This window comes from Rhea pennata, chromosome 17, assembly GCF_028389875.1.
Source record: "Rhea pennata isolate bPtePen1 chromosome 17, bPtePen1.pri, whole genome shotgun sequence".
NCBI classification, from domain to species: Eukaryota; Metazoa; Chordata; class Aves; order Rheiformes; family Rheidae; genus Rhea; species Rhea pennata.
Window position 1 is genome coordinate 5,731,968 of NC_084679.1, and position 21,879 is coordinate 5,753,846.

A 21,879-nucleotide genomic window follows, 5' to 3' on the forward strand; every position below is an offset into this window, starting at 1 on the left:
CTTCATAAATGGTCATAATTACTTGTGCCTGGAGCTTAGCCAAGTCATTCCAAATAAAAATTAAATTATACAACTGATTGCATGTTCAGTCTCTTCTCCAGAGTGTTAGAGCAAGCAATCCTGGCCCTAAAGAAACAAGCAGACATCTACTATATGCTTGTGACAAGATAAAAGGCATTCCCTTAAATAATGAATAGCCACACCTAATATTTATGGACAATATTCTTTCCCAAATAATCTGTACCAGGTTTAATATTTTCAAAGGTTGCCTGCATAGGCTGTCACAGTTATTGTTAGACCTCCAGTTTACTTGGTAGTCTGAGGATGACTCTGTTTTTCATAAAATAAAATTCTCCATAAAAGTCCATTTTAACTATAATCAGCAGTCCCATGGTAGATGGGAAACTTATGAATGCTGTTAAAAACATTCAGACTTTGGGGAAAAAAATAGGTGAAATTAAGTTTACTTACTGGAAAAGGGGAAAGTACACAGTCAAAGTTGATGCCATCTAAGCCTACCAGCAATGTTTCTCAGAGTAGTAAGAACCTTTTGGAAGAAGGAACACTTCCAAAAGCAAAGTCTTCATAAACTTAGTTGAATAATACTTAGCAAGCACAATATAATTCTCTCTTGATTATAAATGCTTCAGAAATTAATGGAATAAACATTATACACTGCAGATTTATCCCTATGTCAAAACTGCATGACTGTGAAACAGCAGATAGCAAGAAAGAAATTTGGTTTCTTTATGTTCCTTGTGCAGTTTATACCATCTTAATGGTAGGCCTTTTTAACTGGTTGTAAATGGGATATTCCAGAAACATAGCACACAGAGCTTTCAAAACAAAGCTGGAAAATAAATACTTGCTGTTTTTTCCTCATTTGAGATATTAAAATCTGAATAACTAGTGAAATTATTAAGTAAACTGCTTTGAGTAAAGCAATAGCTGAAGCATCTCCACTGATTCATCTTTAGGTAAAGACAGGACAGCTTGAAGGCTTTTATATTATCTGACAAAACAAATCAATGTACTTTTAGATTCTACTAGGATTCCAATGTAGGCTTAGGAAAATAATGGATAAAGAACAAAACATTTGCTGTATAATTTTATTCACCTAGAAACAAAGGGTCAAAAGTCACAGCATGGAAGTTCATTTTATTTTGTAAACTTGTTAAAAAGATGTCCATGTACAAAAAAGGACAGTTTAACAACTTAAACGCAGATAAAAGAAACTATAAAAATTCAACACATTAATAAAAAGTTGAGATTTCATTTTCTTTCTGCATAATTTCTTGCAAAGTATTGCTTTCCATACTGCTCTGCACACAATCTGAAGTACAATTGTTAGAATCACTAAAGTTCAAGAGGCTGAATGTAAAACCATGTGCTCTGCTATAGGAATGTGTTGCTGAAAGGTACAAGCCCTGTAGCATGTCAGAACTAGGACACAAGACTGAAGGAACTGGTTAGAAGGCTTCAAAACTGATGATGTACATTCATCTTTCCAGAACCCAATTTCAATTTTTTTCCACCCCCTTCAAATATTTAAAATATTCTTTATGGATATAAAAGCATTAGACTGAACATACACAGAGTTACCAGATGTATGTTTCCATATTGTCCTGATACAGCTAATGCTGATCATAAAATAAAAACATTTCCAAAGCAAAATCATTTCAGTCTCAACTCTTTATTTTGCACTAAAACCTGGATCAGCTATGTGACAAGTTACTGAAACCTGTAATTCAATCTTCAATGTTGGATACTCTTGACTGCCAATTTGGACTTAAATCCTTGAGATACTTCCAGTGGAACATCAATTATAGACTACATTCCTTTTTAAGTCAGAGCTAATCTGCAATTTAATTTGTCTCTGTCTCTCCCCCAAAATTACTTCCAGGATTTATACATTTTCCTTTTTTTAACCATTGCTTGAACTTCCTGTAAAATGTTTCTTTTTCTGTGTGTCTTCAAGGTAAGCTTGAGACTGTTGGGTGTCTCTCTAGATCCAGAGTTCTTCACTTAAGAGTTTTTTCAGTCAGGACTAATCCACATTACAAAAGCTTTCTATGGTTAGCAGTGACTTGTTACACTCAATTTCCAAGTGTAAGTAAGTGTCCCAACTTTCAAGAGTTAAGTAAACATCTCAGGCTTAACAAAGAGCAACTTGAATGTCTATAGTTAATACACTTCCAAGATTTGTGTTTGTCCTGCCAGGACGTAGTGCAAGAAATGAGCCCTGCCAACATAAGGCACTTACCTATGTTATGTGAGAGGGGGCAGGGGTGAGAACTCCTGTAACATGCAAGTCTAACAAAAGAGTCTCACTGGAGAAAACATAAGATCTCATAGACTCAGGGCGCTGCCACTTCATTGTGGGCTGCTGTAATGAAGTCTGCTTCACAACAGTTATCAGATCCTCCCATTGGCAGCCAGCTCATTAATCTTCGATTTTTGATGATCATATTTCACAGAAACAATAAGGAAAAGCAAGAGAGTGGCTCCTTGGATGGCAGCCAACAAAAAAAAATAATAGTTTAACTGACAGCCATTAATGTTACCTAGAAAGAATTAGGGAGAAAAAAAAAGCATAAATAAAGAATATACAGCTAAAAATATTAGTCCCTTTGATCTTAAGTAATGAAGACTTTCCTGTAGCAATATGGACAAAACCAAACCATATGATATTTTCATCAGACTGAACTTTTTTTTTTCCCTCCCCAATTATCCATAACAAAAGATTGAACTTCTGGGGAAGACGCAAAGTCTGAAGATTACTTTCTTTTGTGCTCCCATTGCTTAAACTAAGTAATTTCCCTGTGGATACACCTCTTGCAGTGTGATTTCTCTTAAAAAAAAAAATGCAAAAAGCTCCTGTTACCACTGTAAGAACTTTGTGCACACAAAGACTATGCACATCCATCAGTGGGCATGCTTCAGGAAAGTCAGAACAGTTTTAAAAGGCTAATAATTTTTAAGCCTGGTTTCTTTTGCTGTAAAACCGCAATTCTTTTCCGACTTAAGATAAAAAAAGCTGGAAAATCTCACTGTTTCTCTTCATGTATGATTTACCTTTTTTCTCAGTGTAAGCAATAGACATCATTTACCAATTTTTGTACAGATAATTCATTTTAAAAGTAACAACAGAAAACATCCTTGGGGTGCAGCCATTAAACGGATTTGCCAGAGAAATTTCTGCAAATAATCTGGACTGTAAACTGTTCAGAAACAGCTCTCAATGAAATGCAACATTCAAGACAAAAGCAGTGCTAGATGTTAGCTCCCTAATGGGCTTCCTTTAACCTGGACAAATAATTTTGGAGACAAAAATCAGCTCTCCAAAATGTATTCTGTATAGAAGCTTGTAGATTTTGCTTTCTGTGACTATTTGGTAATATTTTTTACTTTCTGAATAGCCCTGACTAAATTACTTGGAAAGCAAACAACAAAGCAGGATTTGTATAAAGCATTGAAGCATACACATGCAACACTCCCTTCACGCATGCAAGTCCTTACAACACTTTGTTTAGAGACTCTAGCATCAAAAACACTCCTCCAGCATCCCTAATCAGTACCTATGCTACCCATTTTGCCAGTACTACCAAGTGACACTCATACAGATTAGCAACTAAAGATCTTTTACTGTCCTTGTTACATATGCTTTTAAGGAGCTTAGAGAATATACTGAAGTGATAAGATACTCTTTTTTGTTTGCGTGTTTGTTTTTTAAAAGCCCTTATATTTTACAGCTTAACTGAAATAGGTAAAAATATCAATTTTTGTACTATGTTTCTGTACTACAGAGCCCTCTCCATCAGTCTTCTCAGCCTTACTTAGTGTTTCATGGTGTCTGTGCACGAGGAGGCTGGTACCTCCCCCTTCTTTGCTAAGCCAAAGAAAGAAAATAGAAAGAATCACAAAAATATATGTTTTTAGGGAAAGGCTTTGGCAACTTTGTAGGTATAAAGCAAGCAGTTATGGCAATTTTCTTTCAGCCTTCTCTTAGAACAAAGTTTAGAGCTCAAGAAACCATATGCAGTTTCTTTTGGTTCAATTCATCTTCGACACTCCCTTGAAGTTGTTATAAATTAGTGATTTGTAGCACATTAAATAATGCTAAATTAAGAAAGCTCATTGCTAAAACATTATTCCTCTATTAAGAAATGTACACTAATTACTGCTGTGTTTCCAAGAACAATATATTGTGGCTCGTTTCCAACATGCTATATGAGCCACAGCCAACTGGACCGTTATAATAATCAAAAAGGGTAGAGAGAGTAAAAGTAGTGAAGCATACATCCATCCTTACAAGCTGTTCATGCAGCATGCATATAAATGTTCAGATTAAATTACTTTAATTACTGAAACTTAAGATTCAATTAAATGAATATATAATAAAGTGCAATAAAATTAAAATGAGTCTTTCCTTGACATTTAAAATACAATATACATGTGAATCTCCATTTCAAGAGCAGACGTGTTTAAAAAGTAGTAATTATCCTTTATGAGATGGGATATTAACTCCACGAAGTCTGTTTTTGCCACAGAAATAACAGTCATTTCAATGACAGCAATCAACACTGAACTGCCAGCAGAAAGTGAACATTCTTGCTAGGTTTAGGAGGAACTCAGTTACCTCAGACGGGATCATGAGTTAATGTACTTAGCGTAAGCAGTATAAACTTGGAGCTGTGTTTATATTATGCAGCACTGAATGAAAAATTCAGAAGTCATTCGTTCATAAAGCTTCCTTCTTACATTTCTTACCGTTGAAAGCCTAAGTAAATTTTAGCTGTGAATCTGATATTAACTTTCAATAATGTTATAACAAATGAAATTAATTAAAGAGGAGAAAGCCCTGTTTATTCCCCAGATATAAACAGTAAAAGTAGCAGCAATACAAAATGCTACAAATCAAAATCACCCACTGAGTGCTTCAAGCTTGACCCAGAGGTACAGCTGCTGAGAAGGTTCACCTGTACAGCAATCCTTTACACTGAGAAGGCTAGAAATACCCACTTCTGACTGCTGCCCAAAGGATAGTTCACTGAGCTGAGTAGCTTATTCAAAGCAGCTGACCAGCCAGCCACGGAAGGGTAAGAGATTCTAGTTCTAACCAACTTTGGATGTATTTGGCACAACCCATATATTGTATGGGAAGAATATTAGTGATTGTTTTCTTTAAGCTGCTTCAGGAAAAAAAAAAGGCATCAAATATTGCATACATTAATTTGTATCAAATGATTATCCTCCTATTTAGCACTTATCAATGTAATTAGCCCTATACAGAACTGTAAAAACAAGATGTTCTTCCTAGGATGAAAATGAGCAGGGAAAACTGTCTCAATGTGATTAAATTTTCATTTGGTGAGGACACTTGCATAAAGCTAAGGCTATTTGTCATGTTTTATCATTTACAAAACAAAGATACCAACTTACAGCATAAGTATCGTTTCAGACAGCGTTACTCTCTGGTAGCATCCAAATCTAGTTTAAATGGGAAATACGCTCATGCTAAATTTAAAGCAAGTTTGGGCAGCACTTTTAAGCTGTGTGTACACAGCAGGGCTAGCATACAGTTTAAGAACTGTTTACACACTCCTTCTGTTGGAACTAATTAAACCAGTGACTATGGTATGATTTTCTGAAATTCCCAAGGTGCCACCTACTGGTGCCAATAATTATTTTTAATTTCAACCAACAATACAAAACAAAAGTTACCTTGGACTTTAAAAAAAAAAATATAAATAGCTAGCAGACAGAAATACAAACCTAACTCATGGTAATTGCCATGAAGTCTTTTGAAACTAGAAAATTAAATAATCACTGAAAGCAAGCTCCGTACGTTTTACTCCCCGTACCTCGAGAATGTAGTTTTAGTACTTTAGAGCAAATATAGTCATCTTCTTTAAACTACATCAGTAATTTAAATAATTTTTTACTGACATACAAAGATTTCTAAGCAATTTCTAGTGATAAAATGGAATAAAACAACAGTTGAACAAGTAATTAACAAGCTCTTGCAAAGGTCAAGTAATACACAGGTGTTTCCATGCTTTCAGAAGTACAAGGTACCATTGTTTTCCATAGTCATGTTAATTTGTAATTACAAGCAAGCTGAAACTTTGTCTTTAACGTAATAGTAAATAAATCTATAAAGTCAAAATAATACTGTCTTAAGCTTAGAGCATGTGGAACTGTAGTAGCTTAACTGTTTCTGAAGGAAGCCTTTTACTTTATAGAATTGGAATACATTGAGAATAACTTACCAAAATCTGTATGATTACTCATCCAGCCAATTTCTTTAATAGACACCAGTGCCAACAGTCCAGAGCCAACAAATGATCCAATCCCCGAAAAGAAAAAAAACAGCCCCATAATAGCACTCTGCATGGATTTGGGAGCAGCAGAATATGCAAATTCTAGACCTGTATTAAAAGAAAAAATTACATTTGTAAGATATAAGAAATAAAAGTAGTTTGTTCTAGTTCAATGTAATAGAAGTTATAGATGCATACTACTTCTAGTACGTTACAAATCTAAAACTAGCAGATTTCAGAAGATAGGGAAGAGAGGTATTCAATCACCATCAATTTCCAGGTCCCTTTAATTACCTTAAAAGCCCTCTTAAAGGTCATCAGTATATGTTTTATATCAACCCATAAAATAGACAACATTTGAGATGAGCGCTTTGATCTCACTAGTATTACATGTGCAACGTTAAGAAATCTTCTGATGCAGCACGATCATTTCTCCATGTAAAATTTTCCTTAGAAATAGCTTATATTTCTAGGCTTTACTCATTTGATCTTCATCAATGAGTAATGACTTAGAAAATAAAAATTGTATATGGAAGTCCAAACTAGAAATGATTTGCCCTTCATTTATTTGTCTTTCCTCCTTAACAGAAATTTATTAAAGTCTAACTTTGTTGTAATGATGGTTTAGATAAATGTGGTGCTAACACTGAATCATTCTGAGAAACTAGCTTAAAACTTTGCTAAACATTTTTTCTGACCTAGGCCTGAAAGTTTTCTGAAAGTAGGTTTCAGAAACAAATCTTGGTCCCAATGACTGTCTGACAAAAGGAAACTGGCAGAATGACTAGGGCCCAGCCACTTTCCCTCTTTTAATGCTAGCTGAGAAATAGCCTAGAGATGCAGTAATTGCTTTGGCATGGATGTTCAAAGAACCTGCTGACTCCATTTCCATGTCCCCCATTTCATTTGCTTCTGAATTTCCTATCTGTTGGGTAGCATTTATAAAGCACATGGCCTTCCTTGCTGAGAACAAAGTACTCAAGAACTGAAGGACACCCTTGCACTGACCATGAGCATTTATTTCTCTCAGAGATACACGCAGCCACTGAGTCTGTATGTGCCCACAAATAAATTAATTGGAGCTGGAAAGGGAGTAATTAATTTTAATTTAATTTTGTTCTAGAATACTCTGGGACCACTGCTTGTCTGTGTATTATTTTAAGTATTGTAGAAATGGAACTTAAAGTTTAAGCTCTCCTTACTTAAGTTTCAACCAGTAAAAGTAGGAACAACATGCTGGTGGTACCTATTTAAAAACAATCTGTACTACTGAATTTGCGTACTGACAGGACACACTGGGTTAGGTGCTGCCTTGCAAAGACTAATGCTCATGATTAGCACTGTTTAGAGCAGTATTCCTGCCAAAAATCAAATAGGATTATTCACAAGAGACAGTCAAATATGGCCTTTGCAGAGCTTTTTCTCTGAAGGACGAAATGCTTGTTTCAAAATAGGCTGCCTCAACTGAAATTAATGAGAGCATCCACTACCTCATCCATCGTTTTTCTTGGCAGAGATAGTATTGTAGACGTGAAAAAGGACAAATCTTATGTCTGCATAATAAAGGTATGCTTTAGTTTCAGCATCACTGTTACTTGACTTTTGCTACTCCAGATAGGATTTAACAGAAATACACCTGTATTTCCCTTCAAGAAAAAGCTTAACACTTCAGGCCAGTCAGGTCAATTGGCTTGTTGCGAGGGAGCAACTCTGTTCTTGTAAGATTCAGAACTGTATGTTCTTACTTATTGATCTAACAGCATTTTGCACTGGGTCATTAGAAATCTCAGATAACCACCATGCTGCTTCTCTTTTCCTTTTCAAAGTGTCAACCTAGAAGAGAACCGAAGCATTCTTGGTGCAACTCAGCTCTGCACAGCTCTAAATTGAAACCAGAATGAGACAATATCTATAGGGATGGGAGAGGCAGTGAGGTGGAAACGGGGAAAATGAGTTTTATTTAGTTTGAGAATTAGAAACAATTTTTTTTTCAGTGCTTTATCACTAAAATAACAATTCAGATTTTTCATAGATGTATTTATCTGGCTAATCTCCCTTTTAAAGAAAAGAAAACTACTTTCATGACAGAGTAGCTTGTTCTTATCCTCTTGCTAAATGACTGTAGCTGTCACAAGTCTCCAGAATATCAGTCACATTTTGGTTACTAAGCTTTGTATATCCTGAACAATTTAAACTCAAGTACATCATATGAAGGAATATGTCATTGTTCATTTAGAGATACATTGGACTTGAGTATTATTGCTAAAAAAAATATTTTAAACTCAAAACAAAATAGCTATAACACTATGCACTTTTTGCAACAAAATAAGCCACTCTTCTAAACCTGAATAGTGTTTCCAGCAGCCCTAACATTTAATCTGGCATAAAGAACACAAAATCTTTTCTTTGTCTTCAGAGATATTCTTGCCTGCTGGCAGCCATTGATAAAGATTTCATGCTACCTCAAACAAGCAGTTTTGAGATTAAACCCTCTCGTTGGTGTTGTCATGTGAGATTATGATTCCCAGCTAAATAAGGGTGCTTTAAGAGGATTGACAGAACAATACAAAAGATTAACGCAATGTGTGTCATCTTTTTAAAGATACCTCAAGTGTAACTAATGTGGCATAATAAGAATATGCTTAATTTTACAGTAAACAAAAACAAACCTATGTTTCTGCTCTTACGGTATTTAGTCCTTTTTTGTTCACAATAAATGCTTCCAAATCAGTATAGCTTTATAACTATTAGCATGTTGCTTTTCCTAAAGCTGAAGTTCAGAGCAAAACAGATATCAACGTTTAATATCAAATTGGTAAAGTATGCTCTATTAAGTCTTGAGGGGCCTTCTTAAAGATATTAAAAATTCAGCTAAGATAGTGATCAGAAGATGGGGAAAAAAAGCTTTGTAAAACAAACTGAATGAAAGTGTAATACACAAAGCAATTAAGATCTGCATGGACTCTCTGGTTCAAACAGAAGCATTTGCATTTTTTTCTAACATTGGCCAACTAACAGGTTTTGAAGTTACAAAGCCGTTATTACAGATGCAGCAAGTGCAAAAGAACAGCAGGGTATTCACATAAGAAGAGCGTAAGCTTAAGCTTTTAAGATTTTACTTCCCATGAAGAAGCCCACTGAGAAAGTACAAACAATCCTCAACTTGGAGCTCAACAGACACTGCATCAAGCCCTTGACCTTTTCACATTTTGCAGATACATTTGTTACTTTTTGCGTGGGAACAGCAATAAACTGATAATAGTGGTTGACAAAGAGGCGAAACAAAAATGTTTAAGTAGAATAAAAGTTATTAATTTTAGCATGAACACTAGCATTTCCTGTAAGTAATCTGCTTGCCTGAGTTCAGATTAAATTGGCATGATCCCTGAAGTTGTAACTAAAGGTAAGTAACTTATTTTACTCTTTTGAGAAAAATACCAAATGTAGTGTTATTTTTAATAAGTGACTCAGCTGAGTAAGAATTTCATCTTTAGATTTTTAAGTGTTAGGATTTGTGATAGCTGTTGTTCAAACATGATCAAATGTACTATAATACAAGACAGCAGTGACTATGCCAGACAGTTTGGAAGAAAAGTTTACAGCAAATGAGCAGATGATCTGTGTTAATTCTCAAGTAGCTGGGTGAAAAATGAGGGTAAATATGGAAAACACAAGAAAAGTGTCTCAAGTGTCACAAAATGAAACAAGAAAGAAGAAACGGTCACCGAGTTCAAAGCTACGATGTATAAGATTAGACGGCATGTAATATATGCATTGCTTTTGGAAAAGCAAACAAGCTGCGTTTTGCAGTCCTGCCATACATGGTCACGGCAAGGGTTAATATGCTAAAATGAAGCTGGCATTTTATGCAACCTCTAAATAGGCTAGATTTTAAATATGTTGAAACAATTTTATGAACTTTGACAACAAAACGTTATCAGAAATATAGTACCTATTTTAAAAAGGGATAAAGCTGTTTCAGAGATAGAAAAAGGCAAAAGCCACATTTTTTCTACTTGCCAAGCAGGCCAGCCACCTTGGTTTAATTCCTGACTGTGATGACAGTGGAATACATGTAATCAGAAATCTGACAGAGTAGAAGTTCTGTTTTTCATTGAGTGGGAAAAAAAACAGCCCCAGGTGACTGCTGGGGCTACCACCACCTGGGGCTACCATCTTGCAGAATCAGAGTATTTCAGTTTAAACCACTCTATTTGTTGAGCATGAGGAATAAGACTAGTGTCATATAGGGGAAATGAAAACAGGAAATTCAGTCATAAGGAATCTGAGGGAAAGAGCAACGTGCAATGCCAGTTTGAATGGATGATCTTCAAAGTTCAACATTCTGAACCAGTATTAAAATGCATTATTAAGTAACTATAGTTAAGCAAATACTACATGATTTTTAAGCCAAGTCACTGGAGTAGTAAGAGCAGCTAGCACTACAATTCTACGTAACATCAGAAAAGTGATCCAACAAATCTAAGACTATAGAAGTTTTCTATTCCTGATACCTAGGCATTGCTCCCAAGCACCAAATGTATAAACATTGCACTAAGAGTCACAATCACATTTCACTTGTTTAATCATAATAATCCAGTGCTAGCCATACCACAGTGACACAAGATAAATTGCCTGTGCTTTCACTTTCAGCTTAAGATCAGCATGATCAAACAGCTGTCCACATCATCACACAGAACAGTATTAAAAATCACTTATGTTTGTCCTAGAATGGCAAGATTTGAACAGCGTCTCAGTTTTTCTAGTATCATGAAGTATTAAATAACTTCAGAAAAGCTGGTTTATAAATAAAGCAGATAAAACTGTGCAAAAACTAGCTACTCTGTTATTAATATTCAATAAAAACTAATTGTTTTTAATATCCACAATTGTTCTTATTTCAGAGGTGTAAGAATTCAAGTTACGTGAATTTGAACTGGTGATAAATCTTGCTAAGATAGTTTCTTCCTTCCCTTTTTCTCAAAAAGGTGTTTCCAAATACTGACTTTCTAAACTGTGAGCTCAGTTTTTAAACCACAAAATGATGAATGGCAAATTTTATTTTTAACTCTTGCAGGAGAATTCAGAGGAAACAACACAGTATCAAAACTATTCTTCCAAGCACAGTATTGAACAAGTATTTTGTTTTCAGCTAGGGCTGGTAAATAGCCACTGCTGACCGGATGACATGCAAACATTCTAGATGTTGTTCTTCTAGAAACTGAGTCATGAAAATAACTTTTCACATAGCCAGTTTTCAATTTTTTTAAAAAATGAAACGTGCTTTGCCACTGCATATTTAGGTATTGTATTTGGAAACATTACAGCTTATTTATAATGATTTGAAAAGTAAATATTTATTTTCTGAGAACCCAACATTCATGTTAGATATGCAGAAGCAATTTTAAACACACACCAAAGACTTACCTGCTATACTCGCAAATATTTCACTGAATCCAATCAGCACATACTGAGGAATCTGCCACCATATTGGCAAATCTGCAGCATAGTATGTAACATTTCCAATTGTCTGATTAATTGTTTTAACCTTCACAATTTTCAGTCTGTTGCTTTCCAGAATTCCTATATGGGTTGGGGGAAAAAAAATAGATTGACCTAAAATGCAAACACTGTTTCTTCATATTAAGAATTAAATTAGGATTCAGTCCTGCATGACTATTACAATTTATTAATAGGTGTATACATATTTCTTTATTTCCTAATCTAAACAATTTCAGACTACTTTTGCTATTCTTATTTCAAGAAATACAGTTCTTCTTCCACAGAATTACCATGATTATACTCTTACTTAGTAATTATACAAATTCTTAACCTTTTTCCAGGCAGATTAGCTGAGAGCTTTCACATACATAGTTGTTTTTTAAAGACAATTCCTTTTTCACAAACTACAACCTTACAGCGTTGAATCACTGCATCTACAAGCATGATATTAGTAAACTAGGAATCATTTGGCCCAAATTAAAGTTACCTCCCTCACTTCTTTTTAGGTGACTGCTTCCCTATCTTATTTTTAAGAATCTTTTCTTAGCTCACCAGTGACCTCAATGCCCTACATTAAAATCTGAACTGTGAAAAGCTGATGCAACTAAAATAGAACTTGGTTTCTGGGTATTTTGTTTTTAATATAGCTTTTAATTCAGTTTTACTCTAAAATGCTTAAAATATAAACAAAGCAGTACGATCAGCTAAGAGCTTGGAAAAAATTTTCATTCATACACATTCAACATGAAATCACCACACTTCAAAGCATCTAGTGATCCTTAATGTGTGTGACATTCTTCAAGACTTAAGCAAATTTAACAGGTATTTAGCCCCCCAAAGGAGTGTAACTACATTTTAAACAAACTTTGCCATAAATTTCTCTCCAAAGCTGAATACTTCAGAAGCTCAAATCTATTGATTCTTGCTTAGACTCTGGTAGCGAAAAATTTCAGGTTTAATCTTACAATAATAAAAAAAAAATCTTAATTCTTGCTATAATTGTTTAAACTCTATAAATGAGGTATATTTTCCAGCTGAATAACCTTAAATACTGCTGCTCAGAATTTACAATAAAATGCATGAAGCACAACAGATGTTCATTAAATCTAATCAGTTGTATTCTCACACAGTTTATAAGATATTTAAAATAATACAAACAATCTAATAGGCAGCCTAAATAGTGTCCAGAACTAATGCTAGTTAAATAAGTAAGTTAAAATGGAAATATGGCAAAAATAAATCATTAAGATACTTCCAAGACTGCAAGTTAAGATACTAACATCTTCATACATTCCACATTTTAATCAGTATCTCTCTCTAAGGCAGGAATGTTTGGAAGTAATGTCGTACTTTAGGAATACTGAATTATGGTTTCTATAAATACCATTCAATGAGAGAATAAAGATGTTATGAAATATATAAATCAACAGAAGCTTCTTCTCCCTTAAGATAAGTGTATTTCCCTACACCCCAAAGCTGTTGCAATTGGAGCTCTCAGATTCATATTATGATGAATGGATGTTATGCTATTCCAATAGGTTAAACTTTCCAGCCAAATTGCAGGTAATTATTCCACTGACCAAAGAATTCACCATGTCAGCTTGTGCTGTGAAAGAGTTGGCAAGGAGCAAACCAACAGAATCATGCATCACATTTGTAGGTGAATAGTTAACAAAAAATTGATATTTTAAAGAATTCTGCTATATGAAATCATTCCCCAAGTCAGTTATGATAGCTGAATATGCTTTTTTTCAGTACTAATATAGACATATATTGCTGGTTTTGAATTCACTTATAGATTGAGCCAGCAAGATCTATGTAAAAAGCTGACATTTAAATGTTTTACATTATCTTCCTGTGCTGGTTGCAGTGTGTCCTAAGTGACATGGAGTAAGAGACACATTCCTATTTTAAGTTTCAGTGACTTTGCTATAAGAACTTTACTTGTCCACATACAAAGTGACCTTGGCCTAATAAGGTAATTATCTCTCTCATTGAGAGAAATCTTAATAGCTCAATAAAATGTCCCTCTCTGTAAAATACAGGAGATTACAAGTGCTGAAATTAATTTATATAATGCTATAATGCTTTATCAATATGTTCATTATAGTGATACTAGATGAAAGCTACAGGTTCTATGAAGCATTGCTCAGAGATGTTCAGTTCCACTTCAGCAGTGCTTAAAAACTTTAAATCATCTCAAATGCAGTTGATTTATGGTTTGAACAGAGATGCCATCTTTTTCCTTTCATGCTAGAGCTAAGCTATTTTACACTAGAATAATTCCTAAACATTAGGGAACATTAAGGTAGAGAAGAAAAAACCCAGAGTGGGAGGAAACTGCAGTAATAACCCAGCTTTATTACTTCACATAAATGGAAAAGATTTTAGGTAGAATTTTGCTTAGATAATATTTGGAAGTCAGACTGTATGAAGGTATATACTTATTTCGGAATATCTTTGTTTTTCAGGATAAGTAAAATTTCAATTTCCAGATAAATGGTCGATAAATCAGGTAACAGACTTCTATATTACAATAAATTTTATTTTATGTAGACTAAAGGCTTCACATTCAAATGCTGGACACTTTGTTCAGGCAACTCAAGCACTGATCAATGAAGCTAAGGCCTAGGTTGAAAAAACACGGTCATAAGACGAATAATTCCTCTAGATGAAGCATACGAAAAAAACCACTGGTAGCTGTGTATGTCAAAGTGTAAGCCCCTGGAAACCTTAACTAACAAGTTTATTTTAAAAGGTATAGTCACACTCTTATTCAGGCAGAAAATATGCTCGAGTTTTATCAATGCCCAAAAAAAAGCTTAATATTACTTTGTGTAAAAGCTTTCATTGTGGGGAATGCATCCACACTGCTGCATTCTAAAAACTCCTTGCAAAGGATTCTTGTATAATCATGAATTAGAGAGTCAGGCATTTCTTTAAAAAAAAAAAAAAAAACACTGTTGCAAGTAGCTAAAGAAATAACTATGTAAGTAGATCTCAAAGCTGTCTTCTTACCTGCAGCAAATGCAGAACACATCACAAAGAACATTCCAACTGCAATCCTCTTCAGTGAGGATGGGAGCAAGCCGTTCCTCTTTAAAACTGGGTCTACCAATTTATCTTTTAAGGGTATTAGGATCAGAATAAGCACTGCATCAAACATAGTCAACCAGGCAGCTGGAAACTGAAAGGGTAGATGACTTAAGTTAGCAATTTCATACTTAAAGGTTGATTTTTATTCTCCCTTAAGAAAGGGAAAAATGTAGTATTTTGCATAAAATACTGAGATCCAAAGCAAACTGAAGCGAAGTGATAGACATTAGAAAATGAGTAAAATACGAGCGTGTACACGCTGAGGAAAAACAAACACTCAAACACTCAAGTTTGCCATTTACTTTGGCAGTCCATAATTATGTTAGCTCAGAAGCACAAATGATTCCTCACTGTAGTAACTCCAACAGGATTGCATACTCCCACTTCTGAGATGCATCTCCAGCTGTGCTGAGTTTTTGTTAGGAGCTTTCTACTGGGACTGAACAACATCAAACGTTCAGAGCAAAAAGAACATTGGTTCCCTCCACTAAACCAAATAATACTGCGTATGGAGTTTGAAGGAAAACAAGGAGTAAGAAATTATTAGGCAGATGAAAAGAGTACTCCCTGATAACAACACGCAGAAGTCAGCAGAGTTGTTTTAAAAAGGATTTGACATGTCATCACCAAACTGACCAGAGTAAGAATGTTATCAAAGAGAGTATCCCAGCAAGTAGGCTGCTGTTTGTTCCTGGAAAGGCAGACATTCACCTAATACAGATTCGCGCCATCAGGAGCGTGCTTTAAGCCTACCAAGAGGCTATCGTAGCTAGCTGGCAGTCAGGCAAAACTCTAAAGCAAGCTCAGTCTGCAAGGCCCCCACACGATCGCTATCTCTGTATTATAAGGAGAATGGCACTTACTGGTCAAGTGTCATAATTATATGAATGCTTCTAAAAATGATTTCCAAGTTTCAGATGGCTCATAGTTTAGGTTTGTATTCTGAACTATTGCTGGTTAAAACAAAAATTAAATAACTGATTGAAGCTATGTTGATTTCTTTTTGAAAAGACAGGCGTTAGTATCATCTCAACATTTGTTTTTTTTTCATACATTTTAAAATTTAATTGAAAAATCACTGTTTTAGGAATTTTTCTGCCATTAAGATTTACTAGTCATAGAACACCTGTCTGAGGAATGACTGATTGTGCCACTCAAATCTAGTAAATAAAATTATGCATAATATCTAAATGAATATACACTAAGATGTGTTTTTAAAGACATTCAAAGTCAATATTAATGGCATATAGGTCAGGAAGTGATTTAATGGAATTAAATATTCCCTACTTGTTTATTTTGCTTCCAGTGACGTATCTACTCTGACAGGGTTGCACATCATTTCTATTCTAGTCATGAAAAATACTTAATAGCCAGGTGCTGTGGATCTTTTATTATTAAGTTTAGCACTTTTCATAAGTATGCTACAGAATAGTGGAAACAGTTTTAGTAACGTAACACAAAATTAAATTTAAATTAAATTATACTCGTCAAATGAACATAGAAAATTGTGTAATACATTCATCTTTTCTCATTTGCAAGACTCAGCAATTCACAACAAGATTTCCATCTTTATGAATGAGACGATTTTTACCAAGCTTTACGATATTTATGATAGTTATGATATTTAACCTGTTCCATGCTGGTAAACTAAGACAAGGCAGGGAGAGTTCTAAAAATGTTCTCTGTAGAGGAAAGGAGGATTTTTTTAATTCCATTTAGAACACAGTCGTTGTGCTTTAGTATTCATATCACTTTGAATTTAGATACTCAAAGGACAAATACTGCTTGATCTGTGTGTTTCAGGTGAAGGGAAAAACCCAAGATTAGAACAGATGGATGTTTTCTAGAGATTACCCTGGGGCCTGTGGCGTACTAAAGCTAAGGCCACGGTAAAACCACCTTCTCTTAGAACTACAGATCTCAGCCACTGTGAACAGCTCAACAGAACTTGCCCTCAGCCTCTGACACATGTGTGCATGCACCTCGCACTGCAGATCAGAACCCTGATTTACTGATCAGTTGTAATCACTCCACCATGACTGAGACAATGATGAATTGCATGAAAGTTAGGCAAATATGAATCTGTAGTTCATCATAATCCAAGCAGGAGCTTGCACTTTCACAGGAGTTTCCACCAAAAAGACCAAGTCTTTCACTGATACCAAGCCATACCCACATTAGACTTTGTTAAAGTCTCCAACTAGCATTAGCACATGTATGTGCAGCAGGTTGGCCAATGGCACCATTTTTTTTTAGCAGCTTCCTGCATGCTGATGTGTTGTGACAAGGCAGCAGTTATTAAAAAACTGATTGTTTTTTTGCTGTACATTAGAGCTTTGATTCAGTCCTCCAAAGAACCCAAGCTCATAGTTAAAGAATCTCAAGAAGTTAAGGTGATGATGACTTCTCAGAACTGCAAACAGAACTGAATTCATTCTAACCTCTCCTGAATGTTTCCCCACTATTTCAATATCATGGATTTGAAAACAGAATAATCAGCTTATCTGGTTACATGAAAATACTCAGCAATTTGATACATAAGGTTATGCTTAGCAACCTTCACATACATTCACAAATCCACAGTGGATTGTTCCTAGTTGGTTAAATTTTTGCTTATTTTGAAAGATATAGCAAATCTTTAGGCTATTTCTCTCCCGCTTCTATTCACTTTTTCCCTTGCCTCAAATCTCACACCAGCATTAACTTGTGTACAGTTTATACAAAGACTTATTTGCTTATTTGCATAATTAGAATGAAGGATGCAGAAATTTTTGTCATTGCTGAATTTGATAGGAAGGAACAGAAAGAACAAATGCCTCTGGCACAGCTGTACTTCCATTCACACAATCTAATCACTGTCTTTTATATATATATATATTATATACACAAACATACATATATTTCACTCTTCATATCAAGAGGAAATATGTCTTTATTAGTATTAAGCAGAGATACATAAAGAGTTTAAAAAAACCCTAGACCTAATGAACGACAATGCTCCTTATCTAAAAATCTATATTACTTCTCCTTTCCTACCTCAAAGTGTTTAAATTTTGAGAAAACAAAGTAGTCAGAATTGCTCTACGTACTACCTACACAACGTAGGGATGCAGCTTAGCATTCTTCAGGCGGACCATATACCAAGGAAGATGACAAAAATCAAATAAACCTATTTGATCTTTGTTGTTAATGCTTTGAGATGACAGCAAAGTTATTTCAAAATAAAATAGTACGAACAGCAGAACTGATGCAAAGCTGAAAAAGGAGCCAGTCATTGTTATGCATGATGGAAAAATCATTATTTAAAAATTATCAAGACAGACACTAGGATTATTTTTCCGTTATCCTTGCCTCAAATTCTGCATAATTTAAGTAAATGCCAAATACAAGTGAAATAATTTTTAAAGCCACACTTTTAAGTTAGAAAAAGTGGTCATGTGGCATTAATGCTATTTAAAAGCCTTTTCAGCTAAAGCTAATAATGAAAACCATTACTTGTTGGAAATAATTCAGTTAAATATAATGCTCTACTTACAGGTAAAAAAGAACTCAACCACCTAAAAGGTGGTGAGAAAAATTCAGTTTCATGGCTGAAGCTCTATATTTATTTCTGTATAATAAATATTCAGACTGGAACTATGGCATATATTTAGGATCATCAAGGCAGAGATTTGTACAAAAGATTCTTAAGTATTTTAGCATATTAATTTATACCTCTGCAGCACTCATTTGCAAAAAAGAAAAACACAGTAACATGTTTCTATGCTTAGGCTTTCAGAAAATGCTGACTACGATGATCACCTCATACTCATTAGTTCTGCAGACTATTTCTATGAAGTCTTATATGTGCTTAGAAAAAAGAAAATTCACTTCTTTAATCCAACAGTGACAAAGTTCTAACAAGCCATTTATGTGGCTCATAATAACAGAAAAAAATCCTATGAGTCCTCTCTCATGAGCAGGCTAGAAAGAAATATGAAAGGCTATATTAATGAAAAGGGCAAAAAGGGTTACATATCAAGGAGTAAAAACCATAAATATGGAAATTAAGTATATGCCAGAGAAACAACTCAAGTGTGGTCCAAGCTTAAAATCAATGCAACAAAAAGAGAAGCCTCTAATTAAGATGTTTTCCTTTTCAAAGTTTCTATTTTTAAATTATCATGCAACTTAAACACCACAAAACTGAACCTTGAAGTTGCAATGGCTTTCAGTGCCCCAAAGCTATGCAAAATACATGCATAGACCTAGAACAATTGAGGAAATTTGCTTTAGCTACTAATATTGATGGCGCCCATTTAATTGAAGGAATCTCAGACTAAATTTTCTTTAGTTTGCTAACCGTGTAAAAACATGTAAGTAGGATTTAGAGTTTGATAACAGGTTGGTTTAGCAGGCTCATTTAGCCAGTATTGCTAATATCCATTAAACCTTTAGCTATGATTCAGGAAAAGCTCACTCTCGAGCAAGCTCAAAGAAAAATTAAGTACAAGCATTTTTTATTTTTCTTTAAAAAAATTACAGCAATCCTGCCTTATTGATACCACTAATTTTAAATAGAAGAAATTTAATTTTAAAAGCACATTTAGTAAGCCTATTAATAATTTATACTCATAATTTTTGTTTTTATTTCTCAGAACCCATTCTGCAACTACAGGATGCATTGATTCAAGGTAATGTGATTATTCATTAACTAGTATAAAGTTACAAATATAACTCAGATTCTAGTTTTGCAAATATTAATGTTTCCATTAAGAATGGGTACTCCTACTAAGTTTGTAGGATGCTCATGTAAATACAACTTTGCAAACTTAGGACATAATAATTTAAAAGCTTCCTTCAAAGATTATACTTTGTGCATTGAAGAGCAAAGATGCTCTTAATTAAGGCAGCAAATGTTATCTGAATACATTCAAAGCAGGATGTTGTGAACTCTGTATATTAGTAGAAATGCCAAAATCTCCGTGTTATGCCTCATGCTTCAAACACGCAGTCATTAATGCCTGTAACCACTGATTCCCCTTAACCACTACCTTGACCACTACCTATTTCAACTAAAAAAACTGATTTTAAAGTATTTTGCCCTACTTACCGTATGAGTGGAGTTGGTGTCATTTGATATTTCAGGAATTTTCAGATGAAGACTTTGCAATACATAGGTTGTCTGCATCTAACATTAAGAAAGATGAGTTGACATTACTCATACCAGTCATACTGAGAGGTTTACAAGAGGTTTACACATTTTTAATCATTAGCAAATACTATACCAGAGGTAAAGTGCTAATATTGCAAAACAAAAGAAAATTGCTAGAACATTATGAGCTTGTTTTAAGCCCTAAATTTATCTTTACTAAAAGCACAAGGAACCATTCATGTGACTTTAAGCACAATTTCCAGATTTTTACCCTAAAATAATTGCTATCCAAATTCATCCCACTAAAACAGAGGAACTAGAAAATAATTAATTAAAATGAAATCTAGGCCACTTAAACTGACCTATTGGAAGATTAAACAGAGCATAATGTTTAAGATATGTTAATTTGCACAACTGTTAGTTTTAATGAACAGCTAATTTAATTTTAGTTTTTTAGTTATTTTACTTCATTAATTAATTATCAAGTCAAAATATTGATTTTTTGGAAGTATTCTTAGTAACCATTTTTCCTCTCTCAGCTTCATGGGATTCTTCATACTTATGAAAAAGACCCAGAAAAATGTGAAATTAGATATTTTGGGCATACTGCTAAGCTAATACTACCACTATTAAGCTACAGCTTTTCCCAACTATTATATCTAAGAAATGAATGAAGTTACCATTACTCAGTATTATTTTTCCTACCATAATTTTATTAAAGTGACTTCTGAGATGCAGCCTCAGGTACGTGAAAGGAAAGGACTTAATGTTATTGACTACACGAATATTAAAGAAGTGAAACAGTCAGTAACAGAGCTCTGGATAATCTTGTTCAATACCCATCTTCTCTACAATCCCAGCTACTGAATGCTAAGTGTAACTTTACAGAACACTTTCCCTTAGAAAACGTTCAAACATTTCCTCCAGCTTACTGCTCAGGGAAGAGTTATATTTACAACCTAGGCTCAGAACTGCAGCTAATGATAGTGCCCCTAGACCTTCCAAATGCAGTTGAGAGAAGAGGAAGTTGTGGCCCTTATGTTTGAAATTCTATTTTTAGACACGCAAAAGAAAAAGTTAGACATTTGTAAATACTCACTTGAAAATATACTGTCCAGTAAGGTATCAAAGCCAAAAAGACAGGGATAATCTTGACAAGAGCTTTCACGTCTTCTACTTTATCTTCTCTGAATGGGCCTCCACGAGACAACTTGGCCATCTCAAACAAGCTTTGCTTGCGAGGCTGTTGAAGTACTCCCTGGCCTTCACTTTTGAAAAGTTTAGAACATTTAGTTAAACAACAACAAAAATCAACTTAACTGGCAACCTTGTAACACTTCTTTTTATTATGAAAAGCTCATGCATTTCCATAGTAAGACTTATCTTTAACTGTAAAACAACTAGGCCAGAATGGATCAGCAGTAGGTGAAACCACAAGCTGAAATGTTTTATTATAAAAGTTTCCTAACTTCCCATCCTCCCCAACATATAGATAGTTAAGCACTGCAATATGCAAAACTTAGAAACAGTATCATAAAAGATAGGTTATTCTAAATGATCAAAGTATTTTACAATCTCAACACACAAAATCCCACAGCAGGGCAGGTTCTCTTATCATCTACAGTGGCTACATCCAGCCACCAATACTCCACGGGCATCTCTTAAGAGCAGGGGAACCCATCGAGCCTCTTAAAACATTAAAGATTGATGATAGTGTTTTTAAAATCAGCAGGTTTTAAATAAACATACCTAAGCAGAGAAGAAAGTCGACTAATGATTAAAAACAGCATACTTAGGAAATGTTCTACTTCCAGTGATTCTGGA

At 34.4% G+C, this 21,879-nt stretch overlaps 1 protein-coding gene across 1 annotated transcript in view; it reads right to left on the reverse strand.

The window, feature by feature from the left end:
- Positions 1 to 1,152: 1,152 nt before the first annotated feature.
- The window catches only part of SLC15A4 (solute carrier family 15 member 4), a 30,056-nt gene continuing 9,329 nt past the window's right edge, over positions 1,153 to 21,879 (reverse strand). The window contains exons 3-8 of the mRNA XM_062589983.1: positions 21,155 to 21,323; positions 20,014 to 20,091; positions 14,844 to 15,012; positions 11,751 to 11,906; positions 6,273 to 6,431; positions 1,153 to 2,564 (exon numbers count right to left, since the gene is read on the reverse strand). Coding sequence (XP_062445967.1) covers positions 2,416 to 2,564; positions 6,273 to 6,431; positions 11,751 to 11,906; positions 14,844 to 15,012; positions 20,014 to 20,091; positions 21,155 to 21,323 — 880 coding nt within the window. The 3' untranslated portion in view covers positions 1,153 to 2,415. The remainder of the gene's footprint in view (positions 2,565 to 6,272; positions 6,432 to 11,750; positions 11,907 to 14,843; positions 15,013 to 20,013; positions 20,092 to 21,154; positions 21,324 to 21,879) is intronic.